Source organism: Dendropsophus ebraccatus, chromosome 12, assembly GCF_027789765.1.
Source record: "Dendropsophus ebraccatus isolate aDenEbr1 chromosome 12, aDenEbr1.pat, whole genome shotgun sequence".
Taxonomy (NCBI): domain Eukaryota; kingdom Metazoa; phylum Chordata; class Amphibia; order Anura; family Hylidae; genus Dendropsophus; species Dendropsophus ebraccatus.
The window spans coordinates 15,322,687-15,343,851 of NC_091465.1; the positions used below are offsets into that span (position 1 = coordinate 15,322,687).

At 45.6% G+C, this 21,165-nt stretch overlaps 1 protein-coding gene across 3 annotated transcripts in view; it reads right to left on the bottom strand.

The window, feature by feature from the left end:
* The window catches only part of KIRREL3 (kirre like nephrin family adhesion molecule 3), a 590,858-nt gene that overhangs the window by 65,315 nt on the left and 504,378 nt on the right, over positions 1-21,165 (bottom strand). For all 3 annotated transcript variants that reach the window (XM_069948169.1, XM_069948168.1, XM_069948170.1), the window contains exons 5-7: positions 20,105-20,262; positions 7,646-7,796; positions 3,082-3,187 (exon numbers count right to left, since the gene is read on the bottom strand). In XM_069948169.1, the coding sequence (XP_069804270.1) occupies positions 3,082-3,187; positions 7,646-7,796; positions 20,105-20,262 (415 nt within the window). The remainder of the gene's footprint in view (positions 1-3,081; positions 3,188-7,645; positions 7,797-20,104; positions 20,263-21,165) is intronic.

Genomic DNA, 21,165 nt, shown 5'->3' on the forward strand with positions numbered 1-21,165 from the left:
GCAGATGTAATTTTACATACTGCAGTTGTATATGTACGTGCAGGGTCTGTGTAAAGCTGGGTCACTGTCCTATAACTACAATGAATGGCGGCCATTAGAACCGGCATTGGTGGTCTTGCCATTTTAGGTGATGTAAGTAGCGTGACGGTCTTCTCCAGTCTTCAGTCTCTTACTCTCGGAGACATGTTACAGTATATGAGGCAGCATTTTTGAGTAGATGAAGTCATCTTCGCTTCTCCAGTGACTCCATGATAGCGATTAACCTCTCCAGGAGGCAGCGTCTGATGGGGAGCGGGGGAGGCCTGATCCCTCTCATCACACCAGTGATACATGTCATGATCCCTGCTGTATTAGCTATGTCTTTATATTACTGTGGGATATCATGGAAACCGCAGTCGCTGCCATGTGACCCCTTGTGTCTGAGCATTCGATAACCGGGAGGTTCGGCCTGGAAACAATCACTTGTACAAAGATAGTCCTCCATTACAGGGATCCAAGCAGGTAAGGCAGCTCCACGATGAAAAGCTTGTACTATAAGCCTCTCTACTGGATTCCCCGCCGCCATGGAGCTGTGGCATTAGAATAGAGACATCTATCTGACCATAGTGGCTTCTGTCCATAGTGCTAAGAAGTAGCCAGGCTTTCCATCACCTGGGGAAAATAGTCATTTTATTGACCACACTTGTATACCTCTTGTGTATATTTTGTTGACTACACTTGTATACCTCTTGTGTATACTTTGTTGACTACACTTATATACCTCTTCCCCCCCCCCCCCCCCCCGAGTTCTGATGTCGTCAGGACTTGGGGGAAAATACCTGACCCGGCGGATGGATGCCCCAGTGTCCCGCCCCAGTCACTGACATCCATCAACCAGGTAAGCAGTAAATATACATTCTTTATTATGTTACCTTCACCCCCTGCCCAAACTGATCTCCTTTAATTCACCAGAATTACCTTCTTACCCCAGAAAACCAGCTCTTAAGTCTTGTCCAACAGATGCCTCACATATCCACCATGTACAGCCCATTGCCTGTTGTCAGGGAAAATCTGTCTCTAGTAACAGACAGAGCAAGACAAATGTCAGTCTGCCCTGGGGGCAGGGCTGAGCATGCGCTATGTACAAACTGGACCAGTCTACTTGCTTAGGATGATCCACACTGTTTCTTAAAGGGGTTGTCCAGCGAAAACCTTTTTCTTTCAAATCAACTGGAATCAGAAAGTTATTTAGATTTGTAATTTACTTCTATTTAAAAATCTCCAGTCTTCCCATACTTATTAGCTGCTGTATGTCTGCAGGAAATGTTTTATTTTCAGTCTGACACAGTGCTCTCTGCTGACATCTCTGGCCGAGACAGGAACTGTTCAGAGCAGGAGAGGTTTTCTATGGAGATTCATAGAGAACTGAGACAAGAGATGTCAGCAGAGAGCACTGTGTCAGACTGAAAATAAAACAACACTTCCTCCAGGACATACAAAAGCTAATAAGTACTGGGAGACTCTGCATTACAGAAATTACAAATCTATATAACTTTCTGACGCCAGTTGATTTGAAAGAAAAAGTTTTTTGCTGGACAACCCCTTTAAATGTAATTCCAGGCCTCATTCAATCACTTTTCTCTTTTCACCATGTACAAATATCCCTTTATCTAGTGCCCTGGTCCATAGTGCTACAATGTATTCTCCCCCTCCCTGCAGCAGCAGTTCAGTGCTTAGTGTAACTCTTTCCTTGCGGTGATGCTGCTGTTTCTTTCCTATCTGCTCACACCTCTGCATTGTATACATCATCCCCCAGCACAGTCCCAGTTGTTCAGTCCAGTGCACTCCAGCACTATGTCACGGCACAGCAGAGTGGAATATGTGATTGGCCAGAGAATTCTTGCTTAAAGGAACGGTAACTTATATTGCTACCACGTCATCTGCACCTATTTATATCAGCGTCACACAATATACATTTGTATCTTTTTCTTAAAGGGACAGGCATAAAATATTTCCCTTTATGTGGTACACACGATTGCACCGCCATCTCGCCCCCCTTTGCCCCGGTGGTTTGCAGCCTTTATAGAGCCGTACCTATAGCTCAGCACTTCCTATACCTGGCACAATATCAGCTAATGTGCTGCGGGCGGTTATTTTTAGCCTGGATTTAATGGCGCAGATACATCACAGCCTCATTGCGAGGGGCCGGCTGCAGAACTCGCTGTTTAGAATGAAGTGGCTGCAATTTTAAGGCCTTTTTGTATCTTAGATGAAAAATGAGCGCGGTTCACATATGAGAATAATTGTAAGATGTGGAATAAAGAGAAGCGGGAGCCGAGAACCATTTATTATATTCCTCCTTCTCTGCAGAATTCTCTCTCTCTAAGCCGGGATTTCCGGGAGGGGGATAGGGGGGCTTCGCTTACCTTGTGTCGTTTTCTGGCAGCTTAATTATACTGTTCGGTGTATTTTATAGAAGGAGAAGAGGAAAAAGCCAGAATTTGTGCAATTTGCCTTAATATCAAAATTCTCCTACTGGTGATGTCACAGGTGGCGCTCAACTCAATACAAAGAGGGGTATGGATACAATGGGTGTAGATGACATCAGAGGGTCCTCAGGGCTGTATTGGAAGGCCAGTGCCTGGGGCGGCGGCTATGATGCAGAATATATAGCTGTATACCTCAACAACCATCCCTGAGGACTAGGGACCTAGAGCACTGGAATAAAGGACTATCAATAATATATAAAGCAGGAGAGGTGAACCTGCCGCTCTCTAGCTGTTGCAAAACTACCATTTCCATCATCCTTGGACAGGCAAAGCCAGGCATAATGGGCATAGTAGTTCCTCGTGGGGGCCGTAGATTCCCCTTCCCAGATATAGAGGGATACAGTAAATGAACCTATTATATTGGAAATTCTTACAATGACCACAAATCGCTGTCGCACTCGCTTACAAAGACTGCAACATCTTTGACTCAACAAGAAATGGGCAACCAATAAAAAGGTAAAGGGCAGATACAATATGGCGCCATTGTTTATTCTGAATTACATTTTAATATTTTTACCACTTAGTCGCACCGCCAGGTGTGCGCTGATCTTACCGGTACTGCGACACTGCAGGGTTGGCTTTGGCGGAGCAGTGAAACTTCACTATGTTGTCTTCCAGGACGGGCTGAGGCTCCACCGTGAGGTTTACCAATGGAGGATCTGCAACAGCAGGACACAAGATGAGGTTATTCCAGGCCACTGCCATATGTATGTAACCACATAGTAAACATACACAGGATGAGAAGGAAGAGACATGACACTGCATATTCAGGCAGAATCCTTGTCCAGGACTCTGGGAAAGCTGGGTTATATTTCATGTGAGGGCCTTCTAACAGCAACCATGTTGGCTGTCACCCAGCTTTCCCAGGAGCATGAATAAGGGGATTTACCTGGCATATCTAGGCAGATTTGCTTCCTAATAGACTGAGCAAGATGGGTGACATGCAACAACTATTTGTTTTTACCCAACTTTCCCAGAGTCCTGCATGACATAGATGCTTATTTACGTAGGAGTAGAGGACATATTACTGCATATCCTGGAGCAATTAATATACAGGACAGTTCTACATTCCCTAGGAGTACTGTAACAGAAGTCCTGATGACTGTCACCCAACTTTCTCATGTATCAGAAGATTTATCATTGTAGTTCTAAGCAGATCTGCTTCTGAAATGTTTGAGAAAACTGTCTGACACTCAATATGGCTACCATTGCAGCCATTGTAGGGTTATACCCAGCTTTCCCAGATTCCTGCACGGCACATATGCCTACAGTTGGCAAAGCAGTGGATGTATTACTGTATAACCTGAAATAATTGTGGTTCAGGACTCTAAAACTGTTGGACTACAGCCAACATCAGCCATGTCTGCGTTCACCCAGCTTTCCCAGAGTCCTGCATGACACATGTGCTTACTGTTGGTGAAGCAGGGGATGTATTTCTGTATAACCTGAAATAATTGTAGTTTGGGACTTTAGATTTCCTGGCTACATCATCTGTGAGTGCTCTAATAGTATTCGTGTTTGGGTCCACCCAGCTTTCCCAGCATCCTGCATGACACATCTGCTTACTTTTACATGAATAAGGGACACCTCAGTCCAATGCCAGTCAAAATTCCTGTTCAGGACTTCAGAAAAGCTGAGTTCCCTCTCATGTGAGCAATCAAACACCAGCCATAGTGGCCGCCAACCAGCTTTCCCAGGATCACATATAAGAGGCTTCTCTCTTTGATACTTCACTAAGCGCCATGTGGCCTATAGAGCGTCCGCCACCCCTGGCGGTGTCTTCAGGTTTGGCGCCTCTTTGATGTATGCGGTTTGCGTTCGCCTCCTGCCAGTTACAATAATGAGCGTTTGTGACCGGATTAAATTTCGTACATGAATAATAAAACGGCAAAAAAAAAAACAAAAAAAAAAACGCGTTCCTCTGTATTCCCGTGAGGAGCCGGCTGCTTCTGAGGAGGATGCCGCCGCCGCATTCCGCCGAAATGTTTGCCAGGAATAACGGGGTTAATTATAATTATTTTCCAACGCGTGTTCTTCCGTTCCAGATGCAGTTCGCCGCCGTTAATAGCATTTTTAATTGCTTTTCCGCGCAAGCAATTCAGAGTGAGCGAGATCTTTATTCGAAATCTCATTTCAAAGTCTTCCGATAGCTGTCGCCTCTTTCATCCATCCAATTAGTGTGTCCCGAAAAGAAGACGCTGTTTAATGCCCGGCGATTCCTGCGCGGTCGGATATTAGTGCCGCGCCGCTATAAATACTATTGTTCTGCGGAGGAGACGGGGCGGGGTCCTGGAATAGTCACACATCAGGATGGACAGGAGCCCGGCTCATAGCTATAGATGGGAAGATGCGGCGGTCACCCTACAGGCCGGGATAATTGGTCGGACGCTCACGCTGCTTCGTGTTGCCTGCAGTGACTGGTACGGTTAATGGTCGTCCATCCCAGTGGTGATTTATCCCTTTGTGGTTACAGCAACATACTGTATGGGGCAGCGGTAGGGAACATTGGCTCTCCAGCTGTTGAAAGACTATAACTCCGATCATGCCCGGACAGCCAAAGCTTTAGCTTGCGGAAAAACAGTGTGTGAACAGCGACAAGAATGTCTTATTGAAATCAATGAGATGAAAGGACTTAAAGGGGTACTCCAAAGTTTTTTTTTTCTTTCAAATAAACTGGTTTCATAATGTTATATAGATTTGGAATTTACCCTTTATTTAAAAATCTCAAGCCTTCCCGTACTTATCAGCTGCTGTATGTCTTGCAGAAAGTGGTGTATTCTTTTCAATCTGACACAGTGCTCTCTGCAGCCACCTCTGTCCATGTCAGGAACTGTCCAGAGCAGTAGCAAATCCCCATAGGAAACCTCTCCTGCTCTGGACGGTTCCTGACATGAACAGAGGTGGCAGCAGAGCGCACTGTGTCATATTGGAAAGAAAACACCACTTCTTGCAGGACATACCGCAGCTGATAAGTACTGGAAGACTTGAGAATTAGAAGTAAATGACAAATCTATACAACTTTCTGACATTAGTTGATTTAAAAGAAAAATAAATCGCCAGAGTGCTTTAAAGCAGAATCCACATCAGAATCCTTACACTATCACATATAATGGGGTTAGATAGAAAGCTTAGCATGCAGTACTAAATATGAAGGGATTAGATACGGTGACCCAGTAGATGGTATCACACATGACAGAATTAGGTACACAGCTCAGGTGACAGCATCATGAATGCCATGCTGAGATACATAGCTCAGCAGATAGTACCGCACAAGGCAAGCTTAGATACAACACCTATCGGATAGAATCAAATTGCATGTAGTGGCTCGGTATGGTGTTACACATAACAACTAGATTTAGTGGCTCAGCAGGCAGTATCACACTGCATAGGATTAGATACATAACCTCTTTAACACACAGCATTGAATTTAGCTTGATTATACTAGACCGGGGGTAGGGAACCTTGGCTCTTCAGCTGTTGCAAAACTACAACTCACATCATGCCTGGACAGCCAAAGCTTTAGCTTTGGCTGTCCAGGCATGATGGGAGTTGTAGTGTTGTAACAGCTGGAGGGCCAAGGTTCCCTACCTCTGTTACTGCTGATACAGGATTCCAAACAATGTCTGTGACTATGACTTTCCAATATACCCAGGCAGCTCATTTATGTAAGACTATGCTGTGCTGGGAGTTGTAGTTTCAAAGCCAGAAACCTCTCCTCTATCTATAAGTGCCATGTAATTGACATAGTTGCCCACAAAGCCCCGCCCCCTTCCAGCACGAGTGATGTCACTCATGCAGAGCAGGGAGAGGATTCCCTGGGGGACTAGAGGAACCATACTGGTGAGGTAAGTATAGCTTTTTTTTTTTTGTTTTAAATACAGATGGAGGGACAAGAGGATGCTGAAGAGGGTACTGGTATGATGATGAAGGAACAGGAGGAGGATGAAGGAGGGAAGTAGTATGATGATGGAAGGGCAGGAGGATGAAGGGGGTAGTAGTATGATGATGGAAGGGCAGGAGGATGAAGGGGGTAGTAGTATGATGATGGAGGGGCAGGAGGATGATGAAGGGGTAGTAATATGATGATGGAGGAGCAGGAGGATGAAGCGGGTAGTAGTATGATGATGGCGGAGCAGTAGGATGAAGTGGGAGTAGTATGATAATATGGGGTGCAGCTGCATCATATGGGTACAAACTACCAGTATGTACAGTCAGTCAGTAGAGTGCTATTTCTGAGTGGGGTGTGTAATATACTGGGGACCTGAAACTGGGGTGTGTAATATGCTGGGGACCTAATACTGGGGTGTGTAATGCTCCTTTTGTGTTGTTCTGAATGTAAATTCTCAATGGAAAATTTAGAACCCACACCCATAATAGGCCACACCCCACCGAGACCACACCCACAATAAGCCACACACCCTTTTTAATGCTAAAGTGTCCCTGGAAAAAAAAAATCAAATGTTGGCAGCTATGGTATTTGACTGTCGGTTAGATATGACTATGGGTAGATACCCTAGCTGTCATGGCTGCCCCCCGGTGGTTGTCACCCCTATAATACTGAATGGAACCTTAATTCCAGAATATTATATTCTTTTCCCTCACCCACCTCGCAGCCGGATCTCAAAACATCAACAATTGATCGAGTGATTTTCTCCATCAATTTCCGGCCAGAGAGTTAATCCTTGTCTCTTCCTTCTCTTGTGTAATTAAGTGAATGTAAGAGGGAAATCGATGGGAGACTTATAGTGAGGCCTGATAATGAAGAGGAGGCGGCAGCAGCGGAGCAGCCGGGTCACAACCACGGACACAAAGTTTTGGAACTGCTGAAGAGTTGAACTTACTGACAGCTGTAAACCTCTCTATGTATCCGTACTGTGCCCCCCGGCCACTGATACATCCTATTCCCCATATGGAGGCCCCTCAGCTGTTGCAGAACTACAACTCTCAGCATGCCTCTGCAGATTGCCCATGTATTCTCTATGGCTCCTCTACAGAATAGAGATGAGTGAACCTCGAGCACATCTGAACCAGAACTCGCAGCATTTGACTACTGAGGAAGTTGGATGCAGCCCTAAGGAGTCCTGGAAAACATGGATACAGCTTATGGCTTAACTTACGTTGGATGTTGATGGTGACCGTCGTGTCCTTCCCTCCAGGAACGGCCTTGTTGGTAGCCCGGCATGTGATCGACTGCCCATTCTCGATGTCGGACGGCGACACAAAGAGCGTGCTGATTATACTCTCCCGCTTTCCATCCCGTAACTGAGTCTGGAATATAGAAAAAAAACATCATGGAATAAGGTGGTTGATAATGAGTGTGTATCATACAGGACAGGCTTAGATACAGTGGTCAGCAAATTATATCACACAATAGAAAAAATACAGCAGGTAAATTGGTGGTATCACACATGATAGGCTTAGATACATGGTTCACACAGGACAGGCTTAGATACCTAGCTCAGTAGACAGTAGGACATTAGAGAGCAGCTCGGCAGACAGTATCACATATGATAGGCTTAGATACACAGTTCACACAGGACAGGCTTAGATACCCAACTCAGTGGACAGTAAGACATTTGGGAGTAGCTCAGCAGACAGTATCACATATGATAGGTTTAGATACACCGTTCACACAGGAAAGGCTTAGATACCCAGCTCAGTAGACAGTAGGACATTGGAGAGCAGCTCAGCAGACAGTATCACACATGATAGGCTTAGATACACAGTTCACACAGGACAGGCTTAGATACCCAGCTCAGTGGACAGTAAGACATTTGGGAGTAGCTCAGCAGACAGTATCACATATGATAGGTTTAGATACACCGTTCACACAGGAAAGGCTTAGATACCCAGCTCAGTAGACAGTAGGACATTGGAGAGCAGCTCGGCAGACAGTATGACATATGATAGGCTTAGATACACCGTTCACACAGGAAAAGCTTAGTTATAGGTTATTGATAAAACTGCGAAAACAGAAACTTCCAAAAAATGATAATTTCTAATATAACATTATTTTCTAGTTGTATACGGAGTAAATAACCTGATCCGGCTCCGTAAACAGCAGCTGGCCATAAAGATCTATATGTCCTATAAGCAGACTATGCAATGTATAGTATAGCAGATGAAGACACGCTGATATTTTATGGCTGTGCAGACGGGAGTTCCCCCTGAAAAAACTACAGTGACGGGGAAGACAAGAGAGGTCACCAATATATATTGACTATGGGAGAGTGTTGTGAGCATGCTCTGTGATGTATGCAGAGGTCAGTGTGTGTAGGGCAGCTGTGTTAATTTCCTATTGACTTTTATAAGAGAGTGTAGTGGACATGCTCTGTGATGTGTGCAGGGAAGGGAAGGAGATGAGCTGTTACCATCACTACTACAGGAGAGGACTGCTTGCATACAGAGGGGGTTAAGGTGTGTTGAGACTACCTATCGACTTCTATAGGACAGTATTGTAGGTATGATCTGCAGAGCGGTTGGGTGAGCTGTTATATTTGCCTATTAACTTCTATGGCAGAGTGTGGCAGGCATTCTCTGTGAGCTGTGCAAGGATGGGGAGAAGGTGAGCTATAAGCAGAATCTATTGACTTCTATGGTAGAGTGTTGTGGTCATGCTTTATGACACATGCAGGGAGAAGAGGCAGTTTTTACATTTATTAGGCTCAGTGGCCATGATAACTGTAAGAGTTTCAATGAAAATGAGTAGTGACATGGAAGAAACTACAATTAAAAAATATATATATGTAAAACACAAAAAGTTCAAGTAAATAGCAGGTCACTTTCTGATCAGCTGATTGTATAGATCAGATATTGATATTGATAACTGAGTGAGTGGCCAGGCTCTTTGTTGCCCTCCGTGCGGGTGTGGGCAGAGTCTCTCGCAGGCTGTGATGGCACGCACACAGTTACTGTAAGGCTGGTGCCATGCTCCGCTCTCCACATTCTAGGACTCTCCAGCTGATTGATGAGAGCCTCACACCGGGATGCCAATTTTGCCTGATTGCATATTGTAAGTGCCCTGCGGAGGTGGCTGCACCTGCGGAGCCTGTGCCCTGATTACACATCGCACCTCCTGGCAGCGGCGAGTCAGCTGCTACTGCTGGATATAGAAATCCTTCATCTCAGGAGCTCTCATGCCTCCGGTGTCCTGTCATAGTAACACCTCATACACTAACAAGCTGCACCTCATCACCCGACATCTCTGCCATCTTCATTAGAGCATGCCCACTGAATTCTGCACAGGTCACTGAGCATGCCCACTACAGTCTGCTATCCCTACCAGGTTTCATTCCCTTAAATATCTTTTAGCTATTTTCAAAATCTCTGCTTCATGTCACTATGTGGAGACATTCAATAGGATGAAAAGCCCATAGAAACTAATATATGTCACAGCTGAGGGTTTGTTACAGTTGCATCCAACCTAAACCATGATATCTAACAAACATTCAGAGAAGCTGGAGTTATTGCCAGGGGTATCAACAGATGCTGAATGGCAGATAACGCTGGTGATTATTCCTCTCTTTCCTCTTCCATGGTGTGACTTCATACAGAGCAATATTCACACTGTATGGTTGTGCCCGCGCACATGAATAATGGAACACACGTGGAACATATCTCCGGCATTTAGCACAAGGCCCAGAAATCGCAGCAGGCCGGCAGACTCTGGCTTGGAATCCCCACCGCCTCCTGTTAGCTGAATATAGCAGGGACTTAACAAGCAGTAAATATATGGAAATTGGCGCCATACCGAATATGCTAAAGCCGCGTTCATGTGGCCACTTAGCGGAGTAATTGGAGGACACTGATACGTATTACTGAGCAGGTGATAAAGATGACTACATGAGACACTGGCACCGAGACTTCATTCTGTTCCTCTATATTCTCTCTATGGCAGCAGGAACTGTATATACTGTATCTCATACGGTATATACTGCTGCCTATTGGTGACTCCTGTGTATATCATACTGTATATATCGCTGCCTATTGGTGGCTCTTATGTATATCATACGGTATATACTGCTGCCTATTGGTGGCTCCTGTGTATAGTATATGGTATATACCGCTGCCTATTGGTGGCTCCTGTGTATATCATACTGTATATACTGCTGCCTACTGATGTCTCCTGTGTATATCATATAGTATATACCACTGCCTATTGGTGGCTCCTGTGTATATGATACGGTATATACTGCTGCCTATTGGTGGCTCCTGTGTATATCATACTGTATATATCGCTGCCTATTGGTGGCTCTTATGTATATGATACGGTATATACTGCTGCCTATTGGTGGCTCCTGTGTATAGTATATGGTATATACCGCTGCCTATTGGTGGCTCCTGTGTATAGTATATGGTATATACCGCTGCCTATTGGTGGCTCATGTTTTTCACAGCTTTGATGAGTAACTCCAGCTTTACTGCATTGTCTGTCGGAGTATATAAATCTGAATCTTGTCTCACCAGAAGCTCAAGGATCCAGCTATGTTTTTCCACAATGCTTTACACCGCCCCTCTTGTTGTTTAGATTTGCTGCTAAGTATAGGCCCCTAGTAATGAGGAACGTTAAGTTAAATGGTAAGTAACATTTTAACAAACTTTGCTTAGGTCATACGTGAAAGTAAATATTAAAAACAAAATGTAATATATCTTAGTGAAAAATGCCTCTTCCTTCCTCCTAAACGCATTATTACTCTTCAAAAGCTGCTCAAATCTATATCCGCATAGATCAGGTTACAACTGCCCTCAAAGGTCTATGGAGAGGGTTGGGGGAGGAGGAGGCCGCTGCTTATGAAAGTTTTAGTAAGTGCTATCCCCCCCCCCTCCTTACACTGCTTAGTACTGCTCTATGTTGTCCTCCATGTTGCCCATAGAAGTCTGTGGAGGGAGGAGAGGAAAGAGATGCGAAGATGCATAGAGAAGCTGCTGAAAGCTCTAAATTTTATATCTCCATTCTGTACTAGATTCAAAGCTCTATAATGTCCTCCATGCTGCTAGTCTTGAGGGTATACAGGGTGTGCTATAGAGATACAGGCAAACAGGATCCTCCCATAGCAGCTAGTCTAATCTCTATACCAAGGGTAGGGAACCTTGGCCCTCCAGCTGTTGCAAAACTACAACTCCCATCATGCCGGGACAGCTAAAGCTTTGGCTGTCCAGGCATGATGGGAGTTGCAGTTTTGCAACAGCTGGAGAACAATGGGTTCCCTACCCCGGCATTATACTCATTAACTCAGGATCAACTGAAAATTAGAGATGGAGGCTCTAAAGGGGAACACTGGTGAAGAATGGCCTATGCACATTACATAGGGGCCAGAAGTAGTGCTGCTCCTCATGTACACACAGGACGGCTTATCCTGAAAGGACAGCTAAGCTTTACTGTTCTTGCAGTACTCGCCCTCCCCCTCGTCTATCTCAGTATTTTACAATAATGTTTTCCCAGCTTTTTGCTGCTTGTTTATCAGGCCCCTTGTATATTTTCCCATGCCCCGCACACTTTATACAGCGTCCCACAGGCCGCCATCACAGAAGCATCAACTCCGACTCACAGTCAAAAAAAAATATTCACTTTCATATAAATATGCTAAATAGTCGTCGCCGGTGAAATCCCCGCCTGCAGCGCTCCATTACTAGATAAATAATCAATATAAAGCTGCCTTACACAATGCCTCTCCTGCAATCCTCCCCTAAAAGCAGGTCCCACTTATACAGCCCCGGCCCTGGCGTCAGACTCATCTACCCCTGTTGCTGCTACCTGAAGTCCTATGTAACACCATAGATAACATAGGAATAACTCCCGAGTACAGATAATGTGTTTGTGGTGTTACATAGGACTAACACATTATGTGTACTAAGAGATATCACTGTGTTATATGTGGAGTTACATAGGTCTGCAGGTTACATCTACTACATTATCTGTACTCAGAGATATCACTGTGTTATCTGTGGTGTTACATAGGACTTCAAGTCGCATCTACTACATTATCTGTACTCATAGAATTATCACTGTTATCTGTGGTGTTACATAGGACTGCAGGTGACATCTACATTATCTGTACTCAGAGATATCACAGTGTTATTTGTGGTGTTACATAGGACTGCAGGTAACTGAGTATACATATAGCTTTAGATGTTCCCTGCAGTCCTATGGAACACCACAGATATCACAGTGATATCTCTGAGTACAGATAATGTAGATGTCACCTGCAGTCCTATGTAACACCACAGATAACACAGTGATATCTCTGAGTACAGATAATATAGTAGCTATTCCCTGCAGTCTTATGTAACATCACAGATAACACAGTGATATCTCTGAGTACAGATAATGTAGTAGATGTTCCCTGCAGTCCTATGTAACTCCACACATAAAACAGTGATAACTCTCTGCATACAGATAATGTGATTATGATGTTACATAGGACTGCAGGTAACATCTGTTACATTCCCTTTACCCAGAAGTTACCACTGTGTTATCTGTGGTGTTACATAGGACTGCAGGTCACATCAAACACATTATCTGTACTCAGAGTTATCACTGTGTTATCTGTGGTGTTACATAGGACTGCATGTAACTGAGTATACATAATGTTATACATAATGATAACTCTCTGAGGACAGATAATGTAGTAGATGTATTGTTACCTGCAGTCCTATGTAACAGCACAGATAACAGTGATATCTCTGAGTACAGATAATGTAGTAGATGTCACCTGCAGTCCTATGTAACACCACAGATAACACAGTGATATCTCTCTGAGTACAGATAATGTAGATGTTCCCTGCAGTCCTATGTAACACCACACATAACACAGGATACCGCTTTGAATACAGATAATGTAGTAGATGTTCCCTGCAGTCCTATGTAACACCACACATAACACAGGATACCGCTTTGAATACAGATAATGTAGTAGATGTTATCACTGTGTTATCTGTAATGTTACATAGGACTGCAGGTGACATGTACTACATTATCTGTATTTAGAAAGGTATTACTGTGTGTTATCTGTTGTGTTACATAGGACTGCAGGTAACATCTAACACATTATCTGTATTTATAGAGTATCCTGAGCTCTGCTGCATCTGTGATTGGGCTGGGCCGGCTGTGGTAGCAGTAGCCCCCCTGTAGCTGTGGGGTGCACAGACTCTGGGATCCCCTGTAGTTACTTGTATCTCCTGGCTCAGTCACACATGATATGAGGATGAGATGGATAAGTGACAGATGTGGCCCCGGGGGTGAGTGGCGCTTGTCATGGAGGCCGCCCCGCCATCCTCCCGATAAGGAGCGCTCATCTTTCCAGCTTCTCCTCCGATTTTCAGATGAGGAAACTCTGGGGATTAAGGAGAGTAAAGCCGAGCAGAGAATCCGCGGAAACGTGAAGAATACGAGACGTTAATTAGAGAAAATCCTAAACAACAACAATTAAAGAAAACAAGGAGAAAACACCCGATCATTACCCGTGAACCGCCGCCGCCGCCACTCGAGACCAGCGCTCTAATTAAAATCCTAAAGAACGCGACCTTCAGACGCCCTTGATGGAGGAGAATTAATTACACTGAAGATAAAGGCAATTTCATCATTTTAATCCCAACTTATATCATGCTCTTTAATTTAACCCCTCGGTGACTTCCCATCTGTGTCATCTTTAGAAGAATCGCTCACCTGTCTGTGATAAACACAGCTCTGTACTATTATCTGTGAGAACGCAGCCTCTACTGGGACTCTGTTCACACATTGCATTGAATTGCCTATATGATAGCAGTCTCTTAGATGATAGCTGTTTGCAAATTTATAAAATCATGTATTTCTTCTAAGCTCAATAGTCATAGGGGCGGTGCAGAGCTGCAGCATGCACACCTCCTCCCTCCCCCACACCTCCCTTCTCTGCATAATTGATGTATAGGATTTGGCTTCCAGTCTTGTTGGTCAATCATACTGGGAAGGGTGGAGGAGGTGTGCATGGGTATGCATGCTGCAGCTTAGCCAAGCCTCTACATCTGTAGCTTGGAAAACATGATTTTATAACTCTGCAATTTCCAATCAGCTGACAGAGAAGTATCATTTATTTTATCTTTCTATCAGCTTTGTGCATGATATACAGTGGACAGATTTTCGTTAAGAAAAAAAGCTATTAAACTGCAATGTGAGAACGCACCTCACACTGGCTGGTTTGGTCTAAATGCACTTCAGTAAATAGTATACTGTATGGAAGCAGAAGGAGCTGCAGCTGCAGGATCCCTCCCTCACTGTTTGAATGCTGTGAGAGGGGAGGAGGGGGTGTCATAATAGCTGGCTTGTGAGAATGCACTGGGGGCAAGGGAGGAGGAAGGGGGTTATTAGAGGGAGAGACAGTGGAGTCAGCAAAAGGAGAAGTAGAAGGCAAAGTAAATAGGTAGGGGAGATGGAGGATGAAGAGGGAGGGGAAGAAGGGATAAGGAGATAAAAAGGTGGGTAGGGGCAAAGGAAGGGATCAGGGCCGGACTGACAATTTAGCAGACTGGGCAAATGGCTGGTGGGCCGCCCTGGTTGCATTATTAAATTCTTAGTATGAGTTAAAACTAACAGCATTGTGAGCGCCCTCTGCTATGGATGATGGGGGGAAACAAGGAGGTGAAGTCAAAGCAAACATCCGATCTCCTTGAGTTTTGAATCTATAAATCTATATTGTAACTATGTTGGTGCTTAATAGTATAGTAGATAATGTGTATCTACCTATGGGATAGTTAGAGAGGGGCCTGGGTGACCACACTGCAGACTGTATTCAGAGAATAATACTGGTGTATATTACAATGTTCTTCTTTAGGATTACACATTCTCATCTCTGTATAGGGTTAGAGACCAGTGACCCGCCGCCATCGCACTGATTTGGTAAGGGTTCGGCGCCAGGCTCTTTCTGCTGCGGACACTTTGAGGATATTTGCTATAAACGTCTTAAATTGTCTGGTTTCCCCAGTCCGTCTTCGCCCCCGGCCATGGCTCGGAGAGCTTATCTGCTGTGCTGACAAAGGAAGAAAGAGATTTCGCTATCCCTATGGCACAGCACTGGGCAACTGGTGCCAACCAAGCCAAGTGAATCTCATAGACTCCCAGCCAGTGCCCACTTCCTGCAGACTCGTCCTGGCACGGCCTTCAAAGGCTTCAAGTCCTCTCCAAAAAAACCTGCACATGAAAGCCTGAGCAGCCACCGGGACCTGGAAGACACTGGGGGAAGAGTCAGAGTTCCAGGCATTCTGTTGTGCTGGCAGGAGGATGGGCGCGGATTACCCTCCCAGGGCCATCACTGCGATTTCATGCACAGGATCAGGCTTCTTCACATTCTGCAGCTTTGAAGTCGTTGCCACCAAAAAATGTTGCAGCAAAGTTCTCAATGAGCATCTGACCACGACTATAGTCCTCGCTCAGATCCATGAACCTGCCTGGAAGCTCTGCTCATCCTGAGCCGTCCTGGTTCATGAACAGAATACCAGTATTGATTGGCAGTGGTAAGAGGATGGAAAGTTTTATGCCATTGACAAACTCCTTGGCAGCTATTTTATGCACATCGTGTTTTCCCATGATGCCTTGGGGCTGGCACTGAGTGATGTCATCCGATAAGACATAGACGACGCGATCATGGCGGGGTCAGCCGGGGGAGCGCGGTGTTTCTCCGGTTACTTTGTACTCAGATGCGCTCATTAAGCGGAGAGGTTGCGCTCGGCTCTGCTTTGCGGAGACTTTGATCAGATGATAAGAAAATATCCGGGCTTTGTTGTTCCGTCTCCCGGCGGCCTTCAGCATCATTACAGATAATATATTCATAAATAATTCACAAAGCAGTTAAAACAATTAAGACGATCACTCTATCCATCCCGCTCACCGCCGCCCTGTTGTCGTATTAGCACGCAGCACTGCAACAATTAACCCTTCACTAACCAGAGGGAGGGAGGGGCCCGGTACATGCACCAGATTCCAATAAAACAAATAGGAGCGGAGTAACTTGGCAAACACTGTTACATTACATCTTATACTCGTCACCTCCAGAGCTGCACTCACTATTCTGCTGAAGATCGTGTCTAATTCTCTGGTCACCTCCAGAGCAGCACTCACTATTCTGCTGAAGATCATGTCTTATTCTCTGGTCACCTCCAGAGCTGCACTCACTAGTCTGCTGAAGATCGTGTCTTATTCTCTGGTCACCTCCAGAGCTGCACTCACTATTCTGCTGAGGATCATGTCTATTTCTCTGGTCACCTCCAGAGCTGCACTCACTATTCTGCTGAAGATCATGTCTAATTCTCTGGTCACCTCCAGATTTCTGGTTTGTGTCATTCAGATAAACGGGGCAGTTGCTAATATTTTTGCCACAAAATGTGTCAGATGTGAATCCATCCTAGGACATCATGATACTCCAATCGCATCTAGAGCTGCATCCATAGGGATTCAGTGCCCTGGACCACCCTGATCTGCTTACACAGACTGGAATCTAATTGATAGTAGAGGCCACTGGTACCACACCGAATGCCCTGTACACAATGGTCCAGGAAACTATTGTGCTGATCCATAAGGAGAAGAATAACAGGCTGGTACCAGCCTCTACTGGGTCCTCTGGTCACCGACCTCTGTTAGTTCTGCTGGTCACCAGTCTCTACTGGTTTGCTGGTAACCGATCTCAATTGGCTCTGTTGGTCACCAGTCTCGACTGGTTTTCTGGTTACCAATCTCTATTGGTTCTGCTGGTTACCAGTCTCTACTTTATTGGTTCTTTTAGTCCCTGACCTCTATTGGTTCTGCTAGTCGCTGACCTTTATTGGTTCTGCTGGTCGCTGGCCTCTATTGGTTCTGCTAGTCCCTGGCCTCTATTGGTTCTGCTGGCCTCTATTGGTTCTGCTGGTCATCTGGACTCTATTGGGTCTGCTGGTTGCTGGCCTCTATTGGTTCTGCTAGTCTCAATTGGTTCTGCTGGTCTGCTGGCCTCTATTGGTTCTGCTAGTCCCTGGCCTCTATTGGTTCTGCTGGTTGCTGGCCTCTATTGATTTAGCTGGTCTGCTGACCTCAATTGGTTCTGCTGGTCTCTATTGGTTCTGCTGGTCTCTATTAGTTCTGCTGGCCTCTACTGGTTCTGCTAGTCCCTTGCCTGTATTGGTTCTGCTGGTCTGCTGGCCTCTACTGGTTCTGCTAGTCCCTTGCCTGTATTGGTTCTGCTAGTCCCTGGCCTCTATTGGTTCTGATGGATGCTGGCCTCTATTGGTTCTGCTGGTCTGCTGGCCTCTATTGGTTCTGCTGGTCTCTATTGGTTCTGCTGGTCTCTATTGGTTCTGCTGGCCTCTATTGGTTCTGCTAGTCTGCTGGCCTCTATTGGTTCTGCTAGTCTGCTGGCCTCTGTTGGTTCTGCTGGCCTCTATTGGTTCTGCTGGTCATCTGGACTCTAATGGGTCTGCTGGCCTCTATTGGTTCTGCTAGTCTGCTGGCCTCTATTGGTTCTGCTGGTCATCTGGACTCTAATGGGTCTGCTGGCCTCTATTGGTTCTGCTAGTCTGCTGGCCTCTATTGACCTACAGTGAGAGAGAAATGGCTGCCAGGTACCCCTGACACCCCAGAGGAATAGTCTCCCTTTATTAGTTTTTTTTCATTGTACTTTAGGAGGCCCTGAAGCTTCTCCCATAACCCATCATACACCACCACACACCCTATAAACCATAGTGCCGCCATATCATCATCCGCTGTGACACCGCTTCCTGTGTTAGATGCGGCGGTGTTACAGCGGGATTCGTGCTGTCTCCCCATCAGCCAGCCGCCATGTTCCCGTTGTTATACGTCACACATTTCCATCCAGATTTCTAAAATATTCCACTGAAGGCGACTTTTTCCATCCCTGGAGAAACTGAATACATTTATTTTCCTTTGTGGCGTTTTCGGAGGCACAAAAGAAATGTGCGGCTGGTAATGATATGCTGGCGGCGTACAAAAGCTTTCAATTTTCTCTTATTCTCTTGGTTCAATGGAGCCACCATAGAGCGTGGTGAGCCGCCGAGCATTGTGGGAATGAAGCAGGCGTCCTCCTCATTGCATTCGTGGCGCGGTCCCCGCTGCAGATTGCATTTTTAATTACGTGTTTGCGCCGGCCGCAGGGATTACCGAGGCGGCTGTGGGGAGCAGATAGACAGAACTGAATGTTTCTCTTGTTGGTTCAGTAAGAAAACAGGAGGTGGAAATAAAGAGCGGCAGCAAAATACAAGATGTCGGCTCTTGTTTCTTCACCAGAAGGGCGAAAGATGTCGGGGGATTCGCTGCGGCATAGAGGGTCTAACAAGACCCCTCACAACTACGGTCACAGCCTAAGCACCACATTATACTGAACATACAGTCACTAAACTCAAAGAGCCATTGTCCTCAACTGTACAGGTCTTATGCTCCAGTCACCCCCAGAGCTGCAATCACATTACTGCAAGCTGCCACTAGGGGGCACGGTAATTTGGACATTCCTTAGTCACGTAACCTAACAGCTCTGTCCTATGTGTCATGTGAGCTCCCACAATGCACTGAGCTCCCGAAACTAGCAGAATTCTGAATGCAGCTCTGGGTGGAATTGGAGCATTCACAACCGTGCAGGTTCCCACTTTAAAAGTGCTTGGGAGTTTCGTAAACATTCCACAGTCATGTGACCTAATAGATCAGCTTTATTATGCATATAATCTCCCACAATGCACTGCACCCAGGAAACCAGCAGAGTTCTAAATGCAGCTCTGGATGGAACTGGAGCATTCAAATGGCTGCTGATTCCCACTAAGAAGGTGCTGGGGGTTTTGCATATTTCTATGAACGAAAAGCTCATCCTTACTTGTCACTTTAGATCCCACAATCTACTAGATTAAGGAAAGCAGCAGAATTTCGAATGCAGCTCTGGATGGTAATGAAGAATTTAAAATGTTGCTGGCTGACACTTAGGACTTGATATATAATGCCTGTAATCCTTCCTCCCCCTAGGTATTCTGTGTCATCTTAGCTCCCACAATGCACTTGAGAAACCGGCAGAATCTTGAATGCAGCTCTGGGAGGGACTGGAGACATAATTTGTGATTTATAATGGCTCTCCACAAGAATCAGGTTTCCGCCATAAATGTCCATCCTTCCCTACAAACAGAAGACACTCAATCTGATTGTTTCTATGTACAGTAACTACAGCAGGAATACAGTCCAGAATACTCTATAGCAGGGATAGGGAACCTTCAGCCCTCCAGCTGTTGCAAAACTACAACTCCCATCATGCCTGGACAGCCTTCGGCTGTCCAGGCATGATGGGAGTTGTAGTTTTGCAACAGCTGGAGGGCCGAAGGTTCCCCATCCCTGCTCTATATATTCAGTGTTCAGATATCTCTTGGTGTTTGCAGAACGCGGCTGTATTTGTGTGTCTTAGCTTTCTGTACATATCATGGTGGTTGCCACCATCAAATCTGGAAGTATTCATACGATGTAGCAGAGCCGGTTGTATTCTGAGGCCGGGATCTCCTTGAAATTCAGTAACAGCAACAGCAACAAATCCCAGTGCACCAACAAACCTTGGCAGTACAACAGCAATAAGAGAGCACGGGCTGACCTTGGAGTACGTGGCCCCGTTCAGGACCTCTCCGTTCCTCATCCAGACGATGGTTGCCGCTGGCTTGGCGTTGTCTGCGTGGCAAGTTAAATTCAGGGGGTCTCCGGCGCGGAGGCTTATTATAGGACCCCCGATAATGACCGGATCATCGGGTGGAACTGTGGAGAAAGCAAAGAAGACATCAGAAGGCTTCACAGACTTATACAGTACATCTTACTGACATTGAAACATTGTGGCAAACCCTCAGCGCAACCTAGAAAAAGCTGTAACGGAGTAGTGTGGGCACAGCCCAACGCCCTGCAAAATAACCTCTGCATAGGTCACAAAGCATGCCCACAACACCCTCCAAAACAGGACAATTTGTGCAGAGCACAACTCATCTACTTCCCCTCTCTACACTCATACTTCTGCACAGGCCATAACCCATGCTCAGTACACTGTCCTATAGAAGTCAGTGGTTGACAGTCACAGCTCACCACCTGCCTAGATTACAAAGCATGCTCACTACACTCTCCCATAGAAGTCAGTGACATTCTTAGCTCAACTCCTCCCTGTACAATGATGTGTTTACAGGTCTCAAAGCATGGGGGTACACTCTCCCAAGATGATAGGTGAAGGATACAGCTAATCTTCTTCCTTCAACCTGCAGCCACAGGTGGCTATAGAAATATCTATAGACACCTGTGGGGGAATTTTGAAAGCATGCCCTGTGATCTATGTAGAGGTCACTGTGCACGTTGTAAGCAACAGTTCACCTTCTCTCCTTTCCTGCACAATGACCTCAGTGCAGGTCACAGAACATGCTTTTTACACTCTCTTATAGAAGACACTAGGTCAGGGTAGGGAACCTTGACTCTCCAGCTGTTGCAAAACTACAACTCCCATTATGCCAGGACAGCCAAAGCTAAAGCTAAAGTTGTAGTTTTGCAACAGTTGTAGTGCCAAGGTTTCCTACCCCTGCACTAGGTGAAGGACCAAGCTCTTTCCTTCCTAACCTGCACAGGTCACAGAGCATGCCCACAACACTCTCCCATAGAAGTCAAACTCTGTTTCCGTGGTAA